General features: G+C 32.4%; 2 protein-coding genes across 2 annotated transcripts in view; one reads left to right on the forward strand and one right to left on the reverse strand.

The window, feature by feature from the left end:
• LOC113398275 (septin-7) overlaps positions 1-27119 on the forward strand; it is a 477393-nt gene that overhangs the window by 401125 nt on the left and 49149 nt on the right. The window lies entirely within an intron of this gene.
• On the reverse strand, positions 17509-20897 carry LOC113404395 (C-type mannose receptor 2-like). Its single transcript, XM_064216501.1, has 4 exons — positions 20656-20897; positions 20375-20575; positions 18305-18553; positions 17509-17693 (listed from the first exon to the last, which is right to left on the reverse strand). Exons 1-4 carry the CDS (start codon positions 20882-20884, stop codon positions 17512-17514), a joined length of 861 nt encoding a protein of 286 aa, XP_064072571.1. The 5' UTR covers positions 20885-20897; the 3' UTR covers positions 17509-17511.

Genomic DNA, 27119 nt, shown 5'->3' on the forward strand with positions numbered 1-27119 from the left:
TACAGGATCACATTAATCCTTTCCATGTTATATGAATCACAAATTGTTCATGTTTGTTGTTTGTATTGCGTCGGCTATTAGGACATCTTAAATATAAGGCTAGAACGGTTACTGAATTTTAAATTTAATTGTAATATCAGAAGGCTTTTAGCTTAGGCTAATTATTCAGTAAACGAATATACAGATAATAAAAAATCATGAAATTTGTATTCGTTGATATTCACGCAGGATAAATAACATATTGTGGGCAAAGTTTGGCTGTGGATCATTGAGTTCTGAAAATCGGGTTATTAAAAATCATTGAAAATTTCCCGAGGCCCTGAAAGCACGTTTAGCCGTTGATCATGCATTTGGCTCGACAACTTTTGGTGTCTTTAGTCGTGTCGGCTTGCCACCTCATCACACGCTTGTGAATTGAAATAAGTCCTATGCAGTTGTCTGGGCTTCATTTAGACCCATTTGAATCTATGTTGACTGTTTTAGCTTCTTTTCCTTATTAAATAAAAATGAACGTTTATATATTTCGCTTTTATGCGTTCCTAAATTATTCATCAGATTGTTTGACTTGGTGGTAGGGCTTTGCGCTAGCCCGTCTGGATAGGTACCACCCACTTATCAGATACACTACCAAACAGCAGTACCCAGTATTGTTATGTTCCGGTTTGAAGAATGAGAGTGAGTAAGTCTAACTACAGACACAAAGGCCATAACATCTTAGTTTTGAGCTGGTGGCGCATTGGCGATGTAAGGAATGGTTAATATTTCCTACAGCGCCATTACCTATGAGCGGTGGTGACCACTTACAATCACGTGGCCCATCTGCTCGTCCACCTACCGATATCATAAAAAAAAAGTCTGTGTGTTGCTTTTTCACGGCTTAAGCGGTTAACCGCTGAACCGAATATTATGAAATTTGATATAAAGCCTAACCTATATCATAAAAACATGTGATGTGATTGTGATGAAACCTTGGTGAGGTGTTCTCGCCGGAGATGGCTTTTGCCTAAATTTCCTTCAATATAAATGCTACATAGATCTTTACCCATGTGACGCTGAGACGGGTAGCTAGATTATAACACGATGCGTGCGGTTTCACCTGCGTTAGATCTCACTGCTACGCTCTAGTGAGTCAAAGCGCGATGTTATATAGTTTCTAATTCTCAATAATATACAGGTAATATTTTTTTTTATAGTCCGTACGGTTCATTTATCCCTTGCAACAATTGCGTCGACACGAGGCTTATTAAAAGTAGAATCAATTATTTATTCAAAATTAGCTTTAATAGTTAGGTTAATAACTACTACCTACCACCAGAGACAGAAGAACTTAATTATTTTTCGTATATATACTAGAAGAAAACCAGTTTGAAAAATATTGATAACATACAAATCGCAAGTAGAAAAGTCACCAGTGGCCAATTTAGTTTTGTCACATTGTACATAATTATCACATAAGGAGCCGAGGTGACCCAGAGGTTAGAACGAGTGCATATTAACAGATGATTGCGGGTTCTAACCCAGGCAAGCACCGCTGTATTTTTCATGTGCTTAATTTTTTTGTGTTTGTAATTCATCTCGTGCTCGGCGGTGAAGGAAAACATCGTGAGAAAACTTGAACGGAGCAGCATGGTGGAATATGCTCCAAATCTTCTCCTAAAAGGGAGAGGAGGCCTTAGTCCAGCAGTGGAAAATTTACAGGCTGTTATTGTTGTACTGTTGACTATTGTAATTTGTATTATTATTAAAAAATATATCGTTGCGTTGTTATTTACGATAAAAATTGATTGTAAAATTGATTGATGAGAATAAAAAAAGTATTTTATTTTACTGATTAAAGGAACTATTTAACGTCAATTCATTTTAATAAATTAATTCCATTAAAATTAGTAACATAAGACCTTAATTATGTTCAAACGCAATAAAAAAAAAAAAATTAAAATTAAAAATAGTCTTATGTGGGATTCTAAAATTCGCTTCGTCAATTGTTTCCATTCCAACATTATCGGACGACCTGTGTGTCCCGAGTGAACAATAACAAAAATAGCTCTCTCGCACTTAAAGCAAGGTGAGGTCGAACTCGAATTGAATCGAAAATTCGCAACTTGTTTTATCCATGATCGCAGACTTACACTGGCTCGTTTCTTAAATAGGTAAATTCGATGATACTATTTATGTAGTTTCTAGTCAACTATTTGAAAAGAAAATGTTTTATATATTATATATAATATTATTGTGTTATCGTTTGTTTAGATATCATAATCTACTTAATCATCTGTTTAAAACAAGAAGTCTTGTTAACTTTAAATACAGATATTTATTTATTTTTTCGACACAGATGGCTAATTCGTTTTTATTAGATTACGTTTTATGTTGTAATTCATGATTAATTGCTTAAATTTTTTCACCTTCGTCAACTAAAATGGTTATTAGTATTCGTGGCTACATATCGAATCACAGTGGAGTTATTCGTTTAGATCAAATTCGAAATTCGATTTCGACCGTGTAATGTCTACCCTTAGTACGAGTTTGACAGTTAACTTCAAGTAATTTACTTTCGGTTTTCTTTTCATACAAATCCTATCAGCGCCCCAAGCGTAAACGCAGAGGAACTAAAATCAATAGTACGAGTTTTATAATTAACGTTATCGAGTTTGAAGTCGAAATAACGGGCGGTTTTCGACATTTTGGTAGTACGAGTAACACTTTTGACAGATTAACGCATATAAATTGACGTTTTCGTTAATTTCTTATCGAGTTTGATTTTGCGGTGAATTGAGTTTGCGGTGAAATTTATCTTTAATTAGCCGTATTTTAAACGAACATATTTTCTTGAGAATTGCCTTAGAAAAAAGTTAATAAATATTTGTGTTAACATGTGATAAAAAATGAATAATAAATATTAATTTATTTTAAATATATTTATAAATATGATACAAACGCAAGGTGAGTCTCAATTTAAAATTTATTTTCAAATGGCATCCTAACACGATATTCAATTAGATTGAAAATAAATGATAAATGTATAAAATAATTTAATTTAACTATCATAATGCCATTAAATTGCTTAAAGTAGAAAACAAAATATTAAAATAAAAGATAAAATTGTGATATGTATATTGTTTAAATGAGTATTTTCAAAAACAATAAAAATACTTTTTTTTATATTCATTGGTTTATGGCAGTTGAGAATGCTTTGAAGATATGATGGGGATCATGCATAGTATTATTAATTAACTATTATTCTTCAGTGTAATCATTTTAAAATAAAATAAATATATTTTTCAGGCTATCGGTGTATCAATCCTTTATTTGGAGCAGATACGATATTAATGATGATTTGGTTCAGACAACATCCAAAAAACAAGTGACCATGCATTGAACTGCAATCTACATAATTTCCTATTTATTTAATTCAAACAATAAATATACTAAAAGTGGATTTGTCTCTTTATTGAATATCTATTATTTCCTGTGATTTTATAAAATGAAATTGAATTAAGAATGAATTAAAAATTTTGCATCATTATATAAGAAACATCTATGCATATATATGAATACTCTTCACTATTGTTATTTGTTATGAATATTGTAATAAATACTCAACTTCAAAAACACTCTTATTGTTTAGTAAAATACTATGTTGTTGTTATTTATACTTTTTCAATAATTGGGTATATTTAAACAGACAATTAAAACTATTAACTCTTTATTGTTTAATTGAAATAAAAAGTTTATGTATGTAGTACATATAATTATATTTTAGGAAAAATAAAACACAAGTTATGAAAGTAATTATTATTTGTTTTAAATATATTAAACTATATTTTTACAAAGGTTCTTGAAGTTATAGATGTAGCTTCAGACTGGAAAATGCAGCATGGATGTATTTGTAGCAGTATCTAGGTTTGTATTTCTTCTTTGGAACTGTAATACAAACAATATTTTTTTATTAAAACTTTCACAAACATATAAAATAATCACGATCATAGAATAATTATAATCTAATAATAGAAATATTAGGTATATATATTTAATGATAATTAGATATGCTTATTATTATAATATCCTGAAACGCAAACATCATTTGGGTATTATCAATATAAAACAGTCATTTAAACATAAGTTTGAAGTGGTTGAGTTTGATTTATTATGGAATTTTTCACACAAAAAAAGAGCATATTATCTATAAAATGAATCTATGTGTGTTTGTTTAAATTAACACACAAGATACATCGCAATTAAACGCGAAGTAAGCCACTTAGTTTCAAATTAAACTTTATAAACAAATTAGAACAACAATTTAAATATGTATAAGTATATCAACGTAAAATTGTAAGGAAATTAAATTGACAATACTTGTAGGTTAGGTTAATTACAGTTTAACTCAAATTTCTCTATATTAAAAACAATATACACTGTTTATAAGTTTTTAAAACGTTTCTAATCTCGCTTATAAATTTACGGTCCTTACAATTATTACGGATCGTATTGTATATTAAGCGTAATAATAAATTTATGTTTACATACCTCTTGATGAATTTTATAATAATTTCAAACTTCGATAAATTAATCTTTAAGCCAATCACTTACAAATTAATACATTCACAGTTTTTATTTCTTTTAATAAAATAAATATTGTAAAATAAGAGACAATACTTTGCAACAAATGTCAAATACAATCTGGCCTTTTTTAGCGCGTGTAAGTGAGATGGAAATATAAATTGCGGTGTAGTCTATTTCGAGTAGCTCGACGGTTATCATGGTTTTATCGCAAACGAGTAATGTCAAACTCATACTACCGAATACAAATACTTCGTAAACGTTTTCGAGAAGTCGATACGTTATTAACGCATGAAGTATTGAAACTCGTACTAGGGGACTACTGAACGACGATGACGTGTGACGTATGACTACTCAAAGGCGTAATAATAAGTTGGTTTTCAATGATTTACACTCGATTCGAATATCGAATTAAATTTTTTTTTCTAATAGAACAGTTACTGATCGAGGTTGAGCCAGATTATGACGTGGACAATTTTGGGTGATAATTTTTATTTCCGATTGTATAGTCGAATGTTTTCAAAGAACCGATTCTGCTTTACGTCCCCGGTCCCCCCGCCCGCATGTCTCGGCGCCGACTCCTATTGTGGAAGCAACTACAATCGCACATTATTGTTTCGACGTTGCTGTACGTATTCCTTTTTATCCCGGCTTCTATGCAGAACCGTATCTTTATACGCTCGAGTAATGGAAATGAAATTAAAACGGGCTTTTAGTCAGGGGTATTGTTTCTTTCATCGCGATGACTTACAAGTAAACAGTACTAAAATTTATTTTATATTTTAGTGTTATTACATAGTTTTTTTTTTGGTACGGGTTACTTCATTCTTCATTCATAAATTAAAATGATGTTTTGTATAACAAAAAATAATTATACGTTTTATTTTATTTAAAAAAAAAAATATTTCAATTTGCGTTGAATCGTTATAAATATAAGAATGATTTGTTTAAAGTCGCGCCTCGTGATTTAATATATCTTATTGATATTAAAAAGGAACGTTTAATATTACATTTTATAATTGACTTATACCACGCATATATTAGTTTAGTTTAGGATATTTCTGTCCGCAGGTTTGTATAGCTGCACTGCAAATCATTAGCTGGATAGAGACGGCTGCGGCCGACCACACTCGCTGTTTGCATTTGTAATTAATACACTGTTTGCACTCCTGATTTACGATACCGTCCATTCTACACTCCTAATGTGTTAATAGCCTTGATAATTAACTCTCGAATTCTAAAATTAATTCTTAGAAACATGTACCAGTGAAATAAGTAAAAGACCGTCCAGAGTTATTTTATATTAAATTATTAGGCACTTAAGCTTATTTATGAACAATTTATAATATTATGTTAATAAAAAATTAACATAAATAAACGTGAGGTATAGTGCTGCTGTAGGATAAATCGATTGAAACGAATAATTATTATTTAGAAAAAAGGTACGACTCATTCGGACTAGCTCATAATATTCATGAAATCATTCTGAGTACCTACGTACGATAAGGAACATTTCCTTGTTTCTATAAAATGATGTTAAAGACATGACCTTTGGGGGCGTCTGTTGTTCATTTGCTTCGGTGAAAAATTGTCCTTTCTTCCAAGTCTTCTGTCAACTGTTGGCGTAGCGTCGTATCGTCGAGGGCGTGGTGGCAGTTCGAGAAATTTGCATTTTTAGCGCAAGTACCAAGACGCACGTCGCCAGCAGACAGATTGTGCTCGAGACGAATGATGCTAGGAACATCGACGACATTGCTTTACATTTTTTTCAAGTGAAACGATTTGTTTTGAGTGCGAGAGATATTCTTTAACTTAACATAATATTGATGGAATATCCATCGATTACAATAAAGACCGAGTTGTTTTTAGCAGTTTATTAAATCCTTTTTATCGGTGAAATTAAAAGAGTATTTAATAGGAAAAAATATTTGAAAATAATTTAACTGGTACGTGGTCGTGGTTTTGAACGCGGAAAGTTAAGCTCAAATACTTATAATTATAATATTGATTTATCTTTATAAGTGGTTTGATTGGATATAGTAAAATAATGCGACGTCTACTTTAGAATTGATTTTAGAATATTTTCTCAATACTTGATATAATGTCTCTTCCAGAAGTATTTATGTCGCAAAGTTTGACAACATCATAGATATGTTTTTACCAATAAGATATTTATGACGTTGCTTTAAGAAATATATATAAATTTTAATTTAATATAAAAGTAAAGCTTGTATTCCTATTATTACTTTAAACCTTCGTTGTAATATTCATGCACATACTCAGTAAAATATTAATATTATTGCATCTCACGTACTCTAAAAGCAATAAAAATCTAAAACTTTGTTTTGCTTGGAAAGTTTTGCTTTGCTTTCAGCTTACGCGGGTCGGGTGGAGAGGAAGGGAACCCGAAGCCTTACAAGGAGTAGGCGTGTATGGAATGCATAATAAGAAGATTAAAAACTACAAAAAAATGTCAAAGCCATCTCCGCTCGCGCTGGCAGTTTGAGATTGATGGATATATTATTTTAAATTTAGAATTTGAAATGAAAAATTTACTTTACGGGTTAATTTTTAATATTATTGTATATGGTAAGATGGCTCATTTAGAATACGTGAATCATAATCGATAATTGAGACTTAAAGCCCGCGAAAGTATCACATATTTTCCTATTTTCAATGTTGGTTGAAATCATTTTGATTCATGTTTGGCCAACCCGTATTGGGGTAATATTAGGCTCCAAGGCTTCTCCTTAAGGGGTTAGAGGTTTTTGCCAAGCTTTGGGATATTGACAGGATGATACTTACGGAAATGTTTAATATTATGTGCAATGCTCATACTGATATGTTAGGTTAGCAATACTTATTTCGCCTCTGCTACAGGTTCGTAGTATAGGTAAATTTTTTGTTTATGCTTGCTATTTTTGAGTTTACGTTCTGTGTGTAATATTAAAATAAAATACGTCTTGATAAATATAAAACTTTGTGGTTCATTAAGTATCATATCAGTAAAGCTTGTTACTATATATCAGAACAAAACATTAACTCTTCTCTTCTCTTCTTCTCTGTGTTTTCTCCTCGAAATTAACTATAATAGGCACAAACGACATCACATTTTAGGCCTCATAGTTGTTGGCGTATTGGCGATGTAAGGAATGATTAATATTTCTTACAACGCCAATGTATTGGTAATAATTTTCCATCAGGTGGACCATCTGCCAGTACAACTACCAATAGTAAACTAGCTGTAAAGCTATGTACAGTATTTTATAGTTTTCATAAAAGCGTAATTACTGAGTCTCTTATCGGTCTTAGCGGTGGAATCTATATTCCGAATCAGTGGAAGGTTTTAAAGACTCAAAAGAGGCGGCTTTAGCCCAGCAGTGGGATTCTGGTACAGGAAACAGACTGTTACTTTTTACTTTATTTACTTAATACAGGTTAGACGTGTGTCACTTGGGCGATAAGCCACGTTTAAATCAATATAATCACAGCACGTTAATAGGCAAATGGTAAACAAACAGACACTTTCAGCGATGTTAGTGTTAAATTTAAATCGAATACAGCAAAGTTCAAGAATAACATTATATCAGGCTACACGTCGAATGGCACACGGAACTCTTCCTGGACATTTGATCACATGAATTTTTAATCTTTCCTCCGAAAATTGGAGCAAAGTAACCGTTCCCTTTCTAGAAACCATTACTCTGAGTGCATGTTTCGTATTTCGATATAGCCACACCTTTGTCCTTTTAGCCTTTAGAGTACAACTATTTATATCGTTCACCACATTTCGAAGATAAAACAACCACTTTGTCTGACTTCGTATCGCTTATTTATATATTGCCAAGTAATACTAAAGTTACAATTATAAGTCTACTCGGTGGCAGTGCGTATATATTTTTGATTTTTTATATTGTCCAGGTACATTATGACTCCACTCCACCTGACGGTAAGTAGTGGTGGAGTCTAAACTGGAAGACGGCCTGTACAGTCAGGAAGAATGAAGTCGCCCTCGTCTTGCTGACCCACACAATGCTTCTTCACGCCTCGTTTGAAGGAGCATATTTTGTATGTACCGGACCATCATACATTCTAGCGCCAAACAGCAATAATTAGTACTGTTGTATTCCATTTAGAAGGAAGAGTGAGCCACAAGTACAGTGGACACGATATCTTAGTTCCCAAGGTTGCGGTCGCATTGGTGATTGGAGAAATGGTTTATAATTCTTACAGCACCAATGTCTATGGACAATGCTCTAAGCGTCAATAGTGCTGTGGTTTTGTAGTGGTGGAATACGGGCCGCCTAGCGATGTGAAAAATCGCAGGATCGATCCTGACCTCTTGAGTTATTGTCGTCACAATAGCCAACTTTAAGCTTAATTGGATGAGTAAATATAAATATTAGTAATTCATTGAAATGAGTCATTTATACTATATTGATACAAAAAAAAATACAATGCTTATTTATTTATTTATTATTGGATATAATAGTACAACCAATACTTATGTTAAATACGTATTACCCTTTTATTCGGTACATCTTCACGTCTTTTAATATTTCTTAATACTAAATAATATTATAGTTATAGATATCGCAGCCAACTAGGTTAATTAGCCTTTAATTAACAACCTAGCCTTTTAACTAAGCGATGCCTTTCAACTAGCGGCTTGAGTGATTTTAGGCAATACATCTTCCTTTCATAGAGTAGTGTAAATTTGCTTTAGACTCTACCGGAAATACAAATATTTGTATTGGTTAGCTTAGAATTATTTATTAAAATAAAATTTTATTAATGAATTTTGAACATTTTTAGTATGTATATATTTATTGTATAAATGTCATTCGGAGCGCCGATTGAACGGCGCCGCTTAATAAAAAATATTGTTTGTACAGGTTGTTAATTGAATGGCTTAAAAACATTATTGATAAGAATACATTGTAATAACAAAATGAGTAATACGTTGTTTTATTTTAACTAATAATAATAAAAAAAAAAATTGAAGCGCGAGAAAATAAATCTCAGGTAACACTTTTTTGTTTATATCCAATATACTATTTAAAAAACTAAAACTAAACTTAAAACTGAATTGAATTCGAATTTCGATTGCCAGTAAAAAGCGATGTTGACATTAATTTATCAAAGCGATTTTATAAAATGTTCAATATTGGATTTCTTGTTTCGCCAAAGCGCGTAATATTAGTAAACTACTTTGAGTAGTAAAATAAAATAAGAAATTTAATACAAATTAAAAAGTCTGTAGAAATATACTTAAACATTCCGAATTTGAATCATAAAAACACATTATTGTTTTATCATATTAAAATTAAAAGTCGTAAATTTTAATGTTTATATCACGTGACCTAAAACATTCGCCATGGTGTGACGTCATATAGGCAAAAACTGTCTGTTCAGTGTAAACAGCTTTCTAATACATATCTATCAACTTTCATAGTAATTGTAGGTCATCTTACCATCAACTTATTTTTACATATACAAGAAAAACGGCAAAGTATTATTAGATTTTAATAAGGGTGTTTTATTTATATTTAAATGATCCTCACATAAATACAATTGACTTTTTGTTGATAAGGACATTCCAATATCATTTGGCACTTTGATAGAAACTTTTCTGCAATTATACTGCTAGTATTTGTACAACTAGACGCTACACACCAACGACAGCGATTATAATTATTATTTTACAAAAACACCAAATATTTATAGCTGCTCATGTTGAATGAGTGCGGGTCGTATAAACACGACTGTTGTTTCTGCCAATATGACGTCACCAAAATGACTAACAGCGTTTTTGTGGAAATAAAAAAGGGAATTTAAAATTCAATTTAATTTTATGTCAAGGAAGCGTGTTTATTTTGCCAAAATATATTTTTTATGGCTTTTTATTGAAAGTACATTTTCAAACATAGTAGAATACCCTATTACATTAAGAGTTAGTTAATTTATATCAACAGTTCTGATGATGTTATCAGATAACCCGATACCGATCTACGGTTCAGCGTAAGTCAATTGTTATTATTATTTTGTTTTAAAAAGTCATGTTTCATAAATTATATAAAGTAAAGATAAAATCACATTATATAATGTGGAACATCATTATTCAACTAAGAACAATTTAAATATATTTTGAATAAAGAATGAATTATTTTTAATTGTCCTATATCGGGGACCATTATTTTCGTTATAAATTGATAGAGTCGTTACGTTTTGTTTATATAGAAATAAAATTGTTCTTCATTTACGAGAAAGCAATATAATAAGCATTTTTCAAACTGAAGTGCGATGTCTCAGGTGTTGGCCCGCATTTGAATATCGAAACGAGTGTGATCAGAATCGAGATGCAGTTTATTGTCATTCCGCTTCGGTAAAGTTATGAAATTTTACTGCTTTTCTTAAATTTTCAACGTACTCCGTTCCATGTATCTTTAACTTACTTTACAAAACATTTTTCTCTCTGTAGTAGAGGTTATTTTTATGTAACTTATATGTATGGCAAAGCTGTTTTACAATAAACAAAAGATAATTTATAAGTATTCCTTGTGGACTCACAGCGTGCCACAACGCATGGGATCCGCAATTTCAATTCATAAACAATTTGAGTGATGGGAAATAAAATATGCGCTCATTAAAAAGAGGTTTATGTAAAGTAACTCGACAGTTATATTTGCAACGTATATCCACCGGCAAGGTGGATGTCGTCGAAGTGAGAGTTGATGTTAGTTGCCGCTTACGTAGTATGTTAGATTATTTTTATAACAAGATGAATTGCAGCAGTAAAGCAGAATTCCATGATTAATTTAACGATATTTCAGTTTGTCCGTTTAAATATTTTTTTATTATGACATCAAAGCTTAAGCTTAGGATCATTGACCTTAAATTCGATAAAATATAAGTGCAATTAAATATCAATAGATTTATTTGGTATTTTCTTCGCCACCGTAAAAAATGTTATTCGATTTTTTAATGTTGTCGTTTATAAAACTGTTCGAAATTCAAAATCTAAATATTATTTATGTAGGTATGTTTTTAAAAAAAATGTTTAGCCATCCTGATACAGGTTTAAATTGAAGGTGTACCGTTATTTTTATATCAACTTTGCAAATCACAAGTTTTCTATAGCTGGATGGCTGGAATTCAACTGTAAAAATTAATACTTCTGTTACAAATATTTAAATCATTATAGTATAATTAATTGTAACTGTAATCAAATTAGTGTAAATTAAAATGACCGACAAATAACACATACCTTTTTGTTTAATGCCTTAAAGCACGCAGTCTCGTGGAGGGAGCTATTGTTAACTTAAATTACATAGAATAGCTTATTTTCTGTTTAAATACTGTCAGACGAGTAAAACATAATAATGGTAAGTGGCTATCTTCGTCCACATTGCAAGAACTAGAGATATAGTACTCACATGCAAACCGTGGTGTCTGAGATATTACGCGTCACCGTACGTATCCGTTGGGTAACAGAAGTCTAAAGGACTTGCCATCCTATAATGGATTTAAAAAAATATATATTCTATAAGTATTTTTTATATTGTCAAATTAATATTTGATAGATGTATTTTATTACACAAGTAATAGTTTATACTCACATACAGGTAAAAGTGTTGTTTGGCAGTAGAATAATTAATGAGCGTGCGGTACCTTTATGATTAGCTTGCATAGTGCACAGGTCTTACCAGATAGAATAAATACATTTCATAACGTCTAAAAATGTTCCAAATAAATTAAGAAGACAAAAAAGTTTATTATGTAAAATGCAACATAAACAAATTGTTTACAGTACACGCACCGATGTGCTCGTATGTATTGTATGATGAGACGAAAATGTGATTTGGATTTATTTAAAAAATATTCAATTGTACCATATGTAACAACTATCTAACAACCCAGTGGCTCACTGGATAGCCCGTGAATGTTAACCGAAGATAGAGCTGTTTCGAAACCGATTCAAACCCGCGTAAGCATAGCTGAATTTTCATATGTTTTGTTTGTTTTTTATTTCATTCGTCGTCCGCTTTGAAGAGAAAAAACGTCAAGAAACCCGTATTTGTTACATATAATATGTATTTATTGAAACCGCTCTAGCCAAACCTTTTCCAGCTGTGAGATATATACTTTACGTTACGTATAAAAATATTTCGTATATATTGTATCGCTTGAACGATATTATTGCAAGCTAAGTTTATTAGAAGGTTAATATTAAACTATTAACTCGGATTGAGGAAATGAACCGCTGTATCTTCGGATTCACACGCCACTGAATCACCTTGCAGATTGTTACGAAATGTGCCGTTACTAACGTACTTAATGTCGTATGAAAGGGGATGTTTTATCGACATCGCGACTTTTCATGTATCATGATCTATGGACTAGTGTAACATCTGCGTAGATTTATAAGCTCATTTGTAATTTATCATTAGGATAACGAAGGTTCATTAGTTAAATATAGTAAGGAATATTGCCGCAATTTATTAAATTGGGTGATTTTAAAATGACTTATTTTTAACCGATTTAAATTATTCTTCAAAATTTATCAAAGTCAAAAGTCAAGTACCTTTGTCGTTGTTTTGATTGTGGTTGTATTTTTATTTAATTGATATATCCGTGTAATTTAAACGCAAAAGAGTAAACGTTGATTTATTTACCGCTTCTTTCGGTAGAATTTCAAGTTTTATTTAATTTTGTAAATTGACTATTAAAAAGCGTTAGAAAGATGTGTTTTGATCTTGAATTACAAAGTAATCTTTGGTGGTTTGACTTTGTATAAGTCCATATAGGTAGATACAACCCACACAGATATTCTACCGCCAAAGAGCAGTACTCAGTATTGTTGTATAGAGTGAGTAAGCCAGTGTAACTATAGACATAAGGGACATATCATCTCAATTCCCAAGGTTGGTATTACATTCACAATGTAAGGAACGATTAATATTTATTACAGCGCCATTGATTATAGGCTGTGGTGACTATTTACCACCAGGGGGCCAATTTGCTCGTCCACCTACCTAAAAAAAGAGTATTGAATATAAAATTAATTATAATCATTGTTATTAAATTTATCAAAAATTAAATTGTTTCTAGTCGAAGATTGACTGGGGGCTTTAATATGATTCGATGCTTTCAATATTACATGAACGCGAAAATTGTATTAAACTTAACAAAATATTCATGGTGTGTATCCATTTCTGTACATTAATTGCCGCCATCTTTGACAACGGGTAGCGCGACGGCAATACATCAATCAGCCTGTTGTCGTGACGGGCTCGCAATCAAATAAAATTTAACTCAAACCCGACCGTCGAGCGCTTGCAAAAGCTGTTTAATGCAGGTGGTTCCATCCATTTTTAATATAGATATTAATATAAATATTGATGCTTATCAGTAACTACTCGAATGAAAATTTTCGAGATTAATTATATTATAATGAAGACAAAAAAGAATATGAAATTATATAAATAATATATATTTTTAAATGAAGGCAAGCGCAAGCCCGCCTGGCTATGTACCACCACCCGATCGTCACATACGGTACCGTCAAGTAGCAAACATGGAATCGTTGTGTTCAGGTTTGAAGGTTAAGTAATGCAATGTATCTGGGATCTAGGCACAAGGGACATAACATCTTAGTTCCAAAGCTTGGATTCGCATTGGTCTTGTAAGGGGTGGTTGATATTTCTTGCAGCGTCAATATCTGGGCGGTGGTGAAGACTTACCATCAGGTGACCCTTTTGCAGTCTGATTTTTGTTTAATATATAGTAAATTATTAAGCCCTTATAAATCTTAACCGAAGATGGCTCGGCCAAACCTCGTCAAGCAACTCCGAGTCATGTAATTTTTGGATGAAAATCCGTCACGTGAACCGACCACATTCGAGCGTGGTAGAATAAACTCTAAACCTTCTTTAAACCTAAAAGTAATATAAGGTACTCGATAGTATATATACATTTGTAAATATTGCGCGAATATGTACACATTTTTACGAAACAAATAAAGATTTTTACACCCATATTTGTAAAAATTGTTTTGTCAGTCACATCGTTCGGATCCGGGTAGTTACTTATTACACGACTATCCCGCGGGAGCCTCTTTCAATTTCGAGAACAAAAATAATCCTGTATAGTATACGTATGTTTAAAGTAACGTCACGTTTCCTTCTGCCCGCGGACGGCAAAAGTATGTTAGTAGACTAAGGAATAATAAACAAAATCGTTAATATTAATGGCTGTGTAAATAAATTAAACAGAAAAGGTCGTGTTACAATTTTATTATAGCTATAAATCTTTTGAAATGAAATCAGAGTCGCGCGATGCATTTGCTAATTATTAATATTTCCGTAAGCCAATACGATAGTAGTTCATTCATCACCCGGAGGGATCGAGGCCTAATGGCACTTGCATTTGAATAACGAATAATTTCGTTAGTGCGCAACATCGATAACAGTGTGCCATTACTTTATGTTTACAATTGACTTTTAATTACCCTTACATGTACTATGTGATAATGTACTTTTTATTTAAATGTACAATTTCATTATATAATATATGACATTTATCTTGGTGGTAGGGCTTTGTGCAAGTCCGTCTGTGTAGGTACCACCGGATATTCTGCCGCCGAGCAGCAATACTTGGTATTGTTGTGTTCCGGTTTGAAGGGTTAGTAAGCCAGTGAAACTACAGGCACAAGGGTTGGTGGCACATTTGCGATGGTAAGGGGTGGTTAATGTTTCTAACAGCGTCAATGTCTATGGGCGGTGGTGACCACTTAAAATCGATGCCTATTTGCCGGTCCGCTTACCTATTACATAAAAAAAAAGAAAAGTATTTTTTGACAGAGAAGAAAATAAATGTTAACTAGTCTGACCTGGGATCGCCGGATTGCGATCTACAGTTTTATAGACTAGGCAGGCCATAGTTGTATTTAGCACAAGTGTTTTAGAAGCGTAACTAGCTACATAGGTATATTGATAAATCAAAACAGATTTGTTTGAAACAATGTTCAAAATTCTGTTATGTATGTATCCTGCTTCGACAGTCGCCGCGAGCAAGGATAACGGACATCCTTCTAATCATGAACTACCTCGTTCAAACTAACTTAATTGTTCAAGTTCACATGTAAACTTTTCGGCTCCGAATATTTAAGTTACGTGCGAACGGTGTAATTTGTTTTTGCTTTGATATTGTAATTTTAATAACGAATATCAATTGTTGAATTTGAGACTAGAGACGCGACGAAGGCTTAGGGAGTAGATTGGTTGAATTATGAGGTTAAGTATTTCGTTGTGTTGTTTGTAATTCATTTCCTTTGTTGAGTCAACGAAATAAAACGATATTGGACTTTTGTGTCTTGTGCGACAAATATCGACAAGAATTGACTGCAAATTTTTGTACATACATCACTTTAGATTAGAAAAGATAAAACTGTTAACAAAAACCATGTGATTATCGCGGGACAAAGGTCAACATCGAAATCGATGATTATTAAGAAAACATATATTAAATAAGTATTTATATAAATAAAAACAAAGACTTGCGTTAGTTAGATAAAAGTAAAACGATACTTGCCTACCAGATTTCATACGGCCCTCACTATGACATATGACACGTCATTGACGTCATTAAGGGCAAAGCTAATAAGCATTAATTTTCTATAACTAATAAGACATAATATAATAGTATATATATATATATATAGGTAGCTCACTACCTACTCATATTGCATCATATATAATAGTTTAGGAACTATCCTTATTCAAAGTTTCAAGTAAATAAGAACAAAAATATATGTATAAAAGATTTTTTTACACTCATATATTTTTCTTCATGCCATTTGAAATCATGACACACGTGTTCTTATCTCCAAATCACGTCAATAGATGTCACAGATCAATAAACATTAATAATTGGTTTTATAAATTAAACGCAAAAACAAACAATAAGAGTATTTCACGCTTATTAAATCCTTTCAATCCGTGGTTGTAATCCACAAAGTCGCAATTCATCGAGTCGCGCGCATCACTGCTTTTAAATGTATATTGCAGGCATATTATCGTCAAACGTCAGTGCCTGTCGGGTACACTGAATCCGATGAGAGGTCATGACGAGTGACATTAACTGCCACTAACGTGGGCTCTTATGTCACAGCGTCCATATCAATTTATGACATAATTACATAAATGGATTTGTCCTTATTAAACAAACTAACATACGTATACGTAAGCCTGTAAACGGAGACGCACACAAATATACTTTAATCCTAATTCAGAGATACTAACTTTTCTTTATTTTAAATGGGATTTTATTTTTTGCTCATTGATTGACCTTTTGCAAATATCATTTTTTTTTAAATTTATATTTGTTAAACGTACTGACAAATGGGGCTCCTGATGATTCAACTTCTGATGGTCATACCCACACATCACGCATCACATCTGATTTTGGCGCTGTAAGCAATGTTAACCATTCCTTACATCATGTACTAACCTTGAGAATTAAAGAGGTATGTTTCTCGTACCTTTAATGACACGTGGTCAATCACACTTTAACGCGGAACATATATATTTTAAGCAGTGATGCTAAGCTTAGTACATACTCCATGCTAGCCTCTTTATAGGTACAATAGTTTTAGTCTTAGCTATATTTTAATTGTTAGTTATTTTGGTGTGTCTTTTATTCTGATATTTTGTTTTATTTCCAAAGTAAACTAATCAAGACGTGTCAATAAGTTTTGGAGCTGAGTAATTTTAAATGGAATCGAAATTCTGCTAGAATTTGTACTACCTTTCTCAGCGGTCAGGATTTGTAACTATATTTAATTTTTTTTTGTATATAATTGAGGTCATAATATTAAAAAATCTTCAAAAGTATATGATTATTATAACCTACAATTGCAATTGTTTTTATCGCCACGCGTAGATTTTGGTTCTATAATGAATTCACAGTTCCGTTAAGGATTTTTTCACAGAGGAACATTGCCGGTCGATCACAATATGTAATTTTAAGGAAACCAGTTCTAGAAATCGCTCCACAACGTTTTACTTTTATTTCCTTGTTGCCCTCTTTCATAGGACTCCACGATGCGTAGCCGGCGTCGTCAAGGGTTTGACCTACAATGTAACGTTAGAAAAATAAGGCGTATTGTATGAGAAAAGAACAAAAATAATCTTTAGATTTACGATATTTCCGAGCCGTGACAATAACTTAACATTTTCATTAATTCTGTAATATGATGATAAATTTTGATACTTTTTGCCGTAGCTTATGAATATAATTTAAGAAACTTTTAAGCGGAAGGATAACTATTATTTACATTTATTTATTGAAGGCAAAACGGAATACGGGCTACTTGACGATGTAAAGGGTGCTCCTTAAGCTATTGTCATCTCCCCTCCTAACACAAGCATTGCACGCATCTCTCTTTTCTTTGGTCTTTGCAAAGAGAATTGCTATACACACGATATATAAAAATAAATTATCCGCATTATTGTGAATATCTTTGATCTCGCCTTATAACAGCAAAACGTGATATTGACTCTACGACAATTTCATTCGACACATTTATTTTGCATAACAGATATTTACTTTGAATTCGTTTCTGTCATTTCTGAATTAATTAAAGATTTGCATAAAAATATTATAAAAGAGTCGAATTAGAAGTTCGGTTTTATAAGATTATGCGTTAGAGTTTAGTTATGAAATATATATGAAATAATTTTACCTACAATAGTTCTATATTGATATGGGAACATCAGGTCACTGAAGCCGATGTACAAAATATTTGGATCTGGAATGTTACTATTTAAATGTTCGCCGAGAAAGCCGACGATTATACTCGCTTCCTTGGGTGAGTTGATTATAGCTAGACGTCCTTCTTCCAATTTACAAGCCAAGTAGGCGTCATGCCAAGACAACGGTTCCGAGTGAAACTTGTAACATTTACCATGTATCGCTTGATGGGGAGCGTATCCTGTGAAAAGAGTTTTTGTTGAACGTGATTAGCTAAACAATGCTGCGTCTCCTTCTTTCAAAGGTCAAATTAATTATGACAGAAAGAGAGAAATAATTTTTTTACTAAATACCCGCTAAGCAAAATTTTTAAGTGAGGTTGTAAATATAAGAGAGGATGTTTAGCTTCTTAACAGGTAAGTTCATAATTGAGACTGTACTTAAGTTTAGACCTATTGCTTGTATGAATTTGGGTAATTTGCATATTTTTATATTTTTTATGTCATATCGGAGGACTGGATGGCTGATGCTATATCCCCTGTGCTTGTAGTTACACTGGCTCATCCACAAATACTCAAATCGTAACACAACAGAAATAAGTATTGCAGTCCACGGTAGAACATAAGATGAGTGGGTGGTACCTACCGGGTAGGCTTGCACAAAGCTACCACCACCAAGCTACTACCAATTACCTACTTCATTCAAGAATTCAAAAATTTGACAAAACATAGCAACAACAACTTTTCGAATCTCACCATAGAACACGACTGTGAAATGTCAGAAAGTGATATGCGACATTGATTGTAATCATTATAACATTTAAAGGACACACATAAAATAAAGGTGACCCTAAGTCGCCATTCATCAGAATATCATTGTTGTTTATTGACATATATATGACTTGACAATACCAACATAGAAGTATGTACAGACAATCTTTAATTATATAAATCAATGTTCCTTAATTTATCCCGTATACGATTGTGATCACATTTTGTTGTGCTGGTGTGTACTCATAATCAGCCTGTAAATTTCCCACTGCTGGGCTAAGGTCTCCTCGCCCGTTGAGGAGAAGGTATGGAGCATATTCCACCACGCTGCTCCAATGCGGGTTGGTGGAAAACACATGTGGCAGAATTTCGTTGAAATTAGACACATGCAGGTTTCCTCACGATGTTTTCCTTCACCGCCGAGCACGAGATGAATTATAAACACAAATTAAGCACATGAAAATTCAGTGGTGCTTGGCTGGGTTTGAACCCGAAATCATCGGTTAAGATGCACGCGTTCTAACCACTGAGCCATCTCGGCGCGGTTGTGTACTCGCCTCTTAAAAATTCCGACATAATATCATACATAGCACAGAGGACATGGGAGTCGCTTCGCATAATTGTATATAAAAAAGGTGTGTATCGGTCAAAACGAGGCCTGGTTTCGTTAAAAAATGTGTACTAGCATACACTCGCGGGTACGCTCGCGCTTTAGGGGTTGGTCGTCAAGTGTAGGCTATGTTCTTCCCTGCCGTTGAAGCTTGTTTCACCAAATTTTTTTTAACCAAATTTCATCAAATTTGCTTCAGTGGTTTGGACGTGAATAAGTTACTTTCGTATTTATAATATTAGTATAGATTAAATAACAGACAACGTTTGAGAATAATTAAATAACATGAAACAAAATTGTTATTAAAATCTCTCGTGAATTAAAAAAATAATGATGACCGTATACAATTGAAAGAGTCACAGAGAAGGAAAAAAGGGAAAGGTCGCCTGGCCATAACGCTTTATCCTTACGTGACGAGTTCTGACAGTTTCCTCTACCGTAAGCCGCGTAAAAGAACTTCGTTCCAAAAATTTAAGAGGTTGCTATGTATTTGTCATCCTGCTGCCCTTATCCCAATTTTACTTGGGGTCGGCGCAGTATGTCTTCTTCCTCCGTACTACCCTGTCTGATGTCATCTCACAAGTAACATTCTAACCATATCGTCTTTCACACAATCCATTCATCCATCGTTTCTTTGGTCGGAGGTTGTTACGTATTTAAAAGTAATATAGTTATTAGTTACCTAGATCAAAGTTATCGCATAGCTCATTATATTTCGTCTCGTTTCCTAGTATTTTGCACACAAAAGGATATATATCAGAGCATGGGCGATCATCAAACAAACCTTCTCTTGTCATAACAACGCAATGTTCTGTACCGTTGAGGTTATCAGGTCGACCTTCAGCCCAGAGTAATTCCAAGATGGTGCCAGTTATTGGTTCTCCTTTAAAATTCAATACAGAAAAAAATTAAGTCTAAAACATAATAAGTAGCACACATGACTTTGATAATGTTTATAATTACCTTTAACGGTGACATAATAGCCAACAGAAAATTTATCGTGAATTCCAACAAAAATGGCCGTGTAGTGTGCCTTCATGTTGCTCATCAGTAGTTTTAAGTTTTCCATTTCGTCCAGTGTATCGGGTATGAGTAATGTTGTGCCTTCCGCTTCGCACATTTGTCGGGCTTCCTGCCAATTGGTAGCCAAGTCATGAAGTCTATAGAAGGTCTTATATGAGTGCGCCCACATATAATCCAATCGAAATTTCTGTGCTGGGAAAAATATCAATAAAGTATTTTCGACGTCGGAAATTTTTAGATCGGTGGCAAACATTTACGAGTAAAAGGGAAAATTCTTGTCTTACCGCCTATATGATGTATGTATATTACATAAAAAAACAAAAATGAAAATATTAACATGGCGAAATGTACAGAAGTTAATATGAAATTTACAGAACGATAATTCTTCACCATAAAAATAGCTCATTATAAATTCTATTTATTTGATTGTTGATTGCTTTTAGAGTTACTGTTTTATGTAAGAGTGCATAAATAATTAATTAATATGTCTGAAGCTATACGTTTGTAATAGCTAAGAATTCTAGAATAATATGGCGGTGTCGGTTATTTTAGTGAAAGGCCGCGCGAGCTAGTCGCCTCAGTTGGTCCTTCGACCACGCTTATTTGAATCTCCTTTAAAAGGCTTCCTTTTCTGTGAGTGTCAGGTAATTATCTGTGTGGCATTCCAATTTTCCGATCGAACGGTTAATTCAGTTTAAATCTCTTCGTGTAATACGTAGTCGGCTGTAGGAATTGCCTAATCCGAGTCCCTCGGAGTCAGTTCGAGAGTTTGCAAGCTACAGTGAGCCTAATATGGAGACGGGTTTTATTCAATGTACGTAAATTGTTTTTTTCGATTTTTATCAAATTTTTCTTAAACATTTATTTTGTTCGTATCGGTGCTAGGTGCGTGCAATATAATTTGTCAATGTCAAGTCTGAAGAAGATATTATGAGAAATAATAAATAATATTTTAACGGAATATATTTGAATATTTTTTTCGCTTACATTTTTTTTTTATTTATAAGGCGTATTTTTTTTATTTGTGAGTTATATTAAACATGGAATACTTTGTTAGTAATTCTAATATTATAAATATTACATTTTACTGTTGATTGTTAAATTGTTTTAATGTATTGAATAAAACTTATCTTCACTTAAAGTCGTAATGTTTTGTGTAGAAATATTAAGGAATTGAAATACAATTGATGGTTAACTATAAAATTAATATAGAATCATTTCACTTACTGATAGAATGTCACATTAAAAACTACAACTACCTAAAATACAAAGTACAAAAAAAAATTAGTGTAAAAAAAGCATGAGGAATATCTTTAAAAATCCTCTAGTCAATACGTAGGTGATTTATAATCAATAAAGTTACTTATTTCAAGTCATGTTGTGATAAAGATAATATCGAGTATTAAGTTGTAAATTTAAATAGTAATTTATTCAATTAGGGTATTAAATCAATTAATAATCATCCTTACAGATTTTATAATCATCATATACTTTTATAAAACGTTATCGATTTTCGAGATTACAAATACGGTAAGTTTGTCTGGCTTCATAACAAAGGATGGAAATTTGAAACCTCCCAGTAAGAACTCCGACAAAATTTAACTTAAAGGGTTATTTAAACTCCCCGAGAAGAAATGAATAACTCCATTCTAATCAAAATGTAATTGACTGTATAGCAATATTTAATTTCGATATTATCAAAAATAATAAACAATCAACGAGTTCTCTCTCCATGAGTTCCGATCATCGTTTAGGGTCGGTTGATAAAGTTTTGTACTCATCAACCGCAATGGGAGGATCTGATAAAAGTTGTCGAAAACTCTCTTTTGCGATATCGCCACCTTCGTCATGTAAATTGGACAAGTTGTGGTCTCCCTGATGCTTGTTTCATTGGCTAATACAGATTAGCTCCTAATCTCAGCACTTTTCCCACCAAATTGTTTTCAGATGAGCGATGAAGTTTTAATCAGACGGGGATTCGTTTGTTTAAGTGGATTCGCCTTATTTTAACTGAATAGTTATATGTTTTTGATTATTTTGGTGTAGCCAATATTCTACTAAATAAGAAACAAATGATTTCGTTGTTCACTTTTAAATGTCACGCTGTAGATTTATTTACAATTGGTGTATGAGGACTACGCTGAAATAGGTGTAGGATTTCGATCGTCACGAGACTTTTATAGCACAGTATACCTATGTGTGTTTATGTTTCATTAATAGATTTTTCATTTAATCACTCTCACATTTGTTTATTTATTTAATTGTACTTGTTATTTATTACATGATATATAGTGTAAGGAACTTCGTTCCAATTGAGTTGCTACGGCACTTTTCGCTTTATCTTGTGAATATCAAGATACTAGGTACTATATACAGGGTTATTGGTAATTCGACGTATTCCCGTTAGGAGGTGATAGGGGTGATTATTTGCGATAATTTTAACCCCCATATGCATGTGTGCAAAAGTTAACCATTTTTGAGTTATAACGTTTTTTAGATTTTTTCAAAATAAGTCAAAAATGCAACTTCAAAAAATTATTTAAAAAAAAATATCAATTAAAATCTATTTTTTTCTTCTGATTTATAAAAACGAATAAACACTGGTTTTTTTGTCAATATTAAAACAATAATTATCGGTCCAAATTTAAAAATGCGAGACTGAAAAATATATTATTTTTTAATTTTTTTTCCACAAAAATGCCTTAAAAATATAAAAAATCGTTATGAAACTTGTCCTGCAGATTATTTTAAAAACATAACCGTTTTATCAGCTCTCCAAAAATGTATAAAAACTAGGAACTTATTTCAAAACAACCGAAATAAAATGACCACAAAGGACGCTGGTGGAAATTTGTATTTTTTTTGTTTTTAAGGTATTTTTGTGGATTTTGATTTTGATTGAGATCATTTTTGACTTATTTTGAAAAAAATCTAAAAAACGTTATAACTCAAAAATTTACATCATGCACATGGGGGTTAAAATTATCGCAAATAATCACCCCTATCACCTCCTAACGGGAATACGTCGAATTACCAATAACCCTGTATATGCACAAGATCAAACAGTTATTTCTTAATTGGCTTTTTATCCTGTCAGTGATTTTTATCTAAAATAAAGTTTTAGATAAAATGATCTCTTAATGTTAAAATGCCTACTGAAAAAGTTTATTCATCTCGATGTCTAATGGCGCGAGTGTCTTCAAAGGATTTAAAGTTTATATTGAACGGATCCAAAAAGTAAATAACTGCTGATACTTTCAACCTTTTCAGCCGGGTTAACCCGTAAACCATCTCAGTTTAAGGAGGCATTAAATCGCAACTCAAACAAGAACCGTTACAGTGAACTTAACTCACATATTGCTTTGTGTCACGAAACGTTAAAGCGAACAAAGTAGAGTGGTGGAGATGCGTTGTCGGAGAGAGATGGTGAATACTGATGCGAGAATGGGTGTGGAGGGTGTAAAAGGAGAAAAACTACATCGCTAAAAGTGAATGCGGTCGAAAGGCGCGCTTATTTCAGCACTAAGTGCATGGATTTTTTTCAAGTGATGCTATGAGTGTAAAACGTTGTGACTTCCGTGAACGATCTTCAAGTCCAGGTGTATGCTTGTAATAACAACCATTTCAAATTTAAATTTAGAATTGTTTCTTTAATTGTTATTGTTTTTTATTTGATTATAATTAACTTAATGTCCTATTTGAAATAAGAAGTCTTGTAAAGTTTAATATGCGAATACTAAACTTTACAAGATACTTGTATAGTTCAGACACAATGCATTTTTGATTTGTTAGATTCGGATTTATATTGTATTTGTTTTTTTCTTAATTGTGATTTGGAAAAATATGATAAATAATTATCAACATTAAATCGAATAATATTAATATACTAAATTATGTTATTACAATTCTGAAAAGATCAACGACTAAGTTTCTTGCTGTTCTCGATAGAACCTATAATAATCCGAACGGGTGGTGTCTTTGCATTTAATTTAATTCTGTGTAATGTCGATTCAAAACAGCTCATTAGTGAAATACGCAACTTGAGTGAGTATTTTATTTAATATTTATATTAATACTAGCGATCCGCCCCGGCTTCGCATGAATGTAATGCTGATACTAAATATACTACAGAATGTTTAACAACGTTCAGAGTTTTTCAGTCATTAGATTAATACAAACCGTGTCCCTGCGTTTTAAATCTGTAATATCTTCGAAAATATTAATTTAAATTACATACCGCAAAGGGCCATATTGATCTATATTAAATTCACAATGTATTTAAGGTACTTAATTGGATAAGGATTAATGCTGTATTGCTTAAAATTGCTTCGAAAATAAGCCATTATTTCTCGTAAAAAGTAAAGGTTAAAAAATGGTCATTGTGGGTTATGCCTAAGAGATAAACATATACGATTGCGGAATTTTTTGAAGACCTTTTTAAGGTATACAATACTGTAATATATTATTTTGTTTCTCGTATTATACATATAAACCTTCCTCTTGAGTCAATCTATCTATTAAAAGAAATCGCATCAAAATCCGTTGTGTACTTTTAAAGATCTACGCATACATAAGAACAGACAGCGGCAAGCGACTTTGTTTTATACTATGTAATAATGATGATAAAAACAAATACGATATTTTTATTTCAGATCAGATCAGATCATATCTTATATAAACTTAGACTATATATATAGAGGATATAAGTATTTAAGTGAAACCAGTATTAGTAACAGATTAAATCTACAAAAAATCTGAAATAAAAAAATTAAAAAGAATTCGGTATGTTATTGATAACAAAGGAGTATTTACTCATTAATTTCTGATGATAGAATCATTTTTTATTATCACACAAATGACGTCACTGCGCCAGTAATTTTATAAAGGCATATATTTAAATGTTAACGTACAACATAACTAAGTTGCACAGGAAGCGCGAATACGTCACCAGAAAATTCAACGTGACGGGATGTTAATAACTTTAAAGCAATTATATAATAATTATAATAAGCATGAATTATATTTATATGTTCCGAAACGCAATCGGTACAGAATAAAACTGTATACATTGTCTATATATAGAATACTCTCAAATACGTTTAATATATAGAAAAGAAAAAAAAAATGTTTCTACCACGCACAACCACTCTGCGGAACCAGCTTTCGCAGGCGGTTTTTCCGAACTGATACGACTTGGAAACCTTCAAGAAAAGAGCTTACACATTTCTTAAAGGCCGGCAACGCCACTGCAAGCTCCTCTGTGTTCCGGATGTCCATGGGCGGTGGTAGTCACTTTCCATCAGAAGAACCTCCAGCTCGTTTGCCACCTAGAGCATAAAAAAGCCCTTTTTGTTATGATTTTTTTTTAATATACTTTATTCAAGTAGGCTTTTACAAGCACTTTTGAATCGTCATTTAACAAAGTATTTAAAGTAAAGCTACCACCGGTTCGGAATGTAGATTCTACCGAGAAGAACCGGTAAGAAACTCAGTAGTTACTCTTTTTCAACATCTAAAAATACAGTCATGTTAGTTAAATACAATTATATATTTAAGTTATGTCTCCTGCCTGGAAGTCGACAAGCATTAACTCCACGCTTTTTTATCATCAATATAATCTTGAATAGTAGAAGTATTTAATTGATGTTTACAGTTTTTTAAGAAGCGTAAGACGGCTATCGAAATTTGTATATGCAGCTAACTGTGCATTTGCAATAAACAACCGAGTATCTTGATACACTAAAGTACGGTTCTATCATAACATGGCTATAAATATATTAACCTTATAACAAGTTAATTATATCTAGTTAATTACGTACAATGTAGGCTGCGGTCAATCGGCTGTGACGTCGGTAATTATGCTTTTAAACTTTCATCAGATACCTAATTGATCAGTCATTAAAATGCGCGCGTTCATACGTGCACGAGAGTGCCACTCAATTACATCAGACGGTCATCCATTGCCAATCTATATGAAAGGCTAGAGTAAAAATGGCTACTTGTAACACGAGATAACGATTTAGCCTTTATTGAAAAACTATCATAATCTGAACTGACATTTGGCGTCAACAGCGAGCTAAATTACTGCAGCTATATTCGACTGGAAATATCTGACGTTATTGTCAAAGTATTTTGAGCACGTTTTTTTTTTTTTTAATAATTAACCTCTGTAGCATTACTGGTGTTGAATTTATTGCTTCGCTGTGTCTAGTGGCGAGTATATATGGCAGATGATGTCTCTGGTTCGAATAATAAGTCAGTTTAATTATAGTTATTGGATTTTCTTAATAAAAATATTGACGTGTGACGATGCTTATAAATTCTCATGCGAACTTGGCAAGTCCTCGTTGAGAACAACCTCATAGTCGAAATTGCCTAGCCTTCATTTTTGTCTGATAATAATT

Source organism: Vanessa tameamea, chromosome 2 (genome assembly GCF_037043105.1).
Source record: "Vanessa tameamea isolate UH-Manoa-2023 chromosome 2, ilVanTame1 primary haplotype, whole genome shotgun sequence".
In the NCBI taxonomy this organism is placed as follows: Eukaryota; Metazoa; Arthropoda; class Insecta; order Lepidoptera; family Nymphalidae; genus Vanessa; species Vanessa tameamea.

Excerpts from the sequence above, each read along its gene's own strand:
- LOC113404395 (XM_064216501.1), bottom strand. The coding sequence starts at position 20,884 with ATGTGGGCGCACTCATATAAGACCTTCTATAGACTTCATGACTTGGCT. Across the intron at positions 20,576-20,655 it reads CTATTATGTCACCGTTAAAG|GAGAACCAATAACTGGCACC; the intron begins GTAATTATAAAC and ends TGAATTTTAAAG. Across the intron at positions 17,694-18,304 it reads TCAATATAGAACTATTGTAG|GTCAAACCCTTGACGACGCC; the intron begins GTAAAATTATTT and ends GTTACATTGTAG.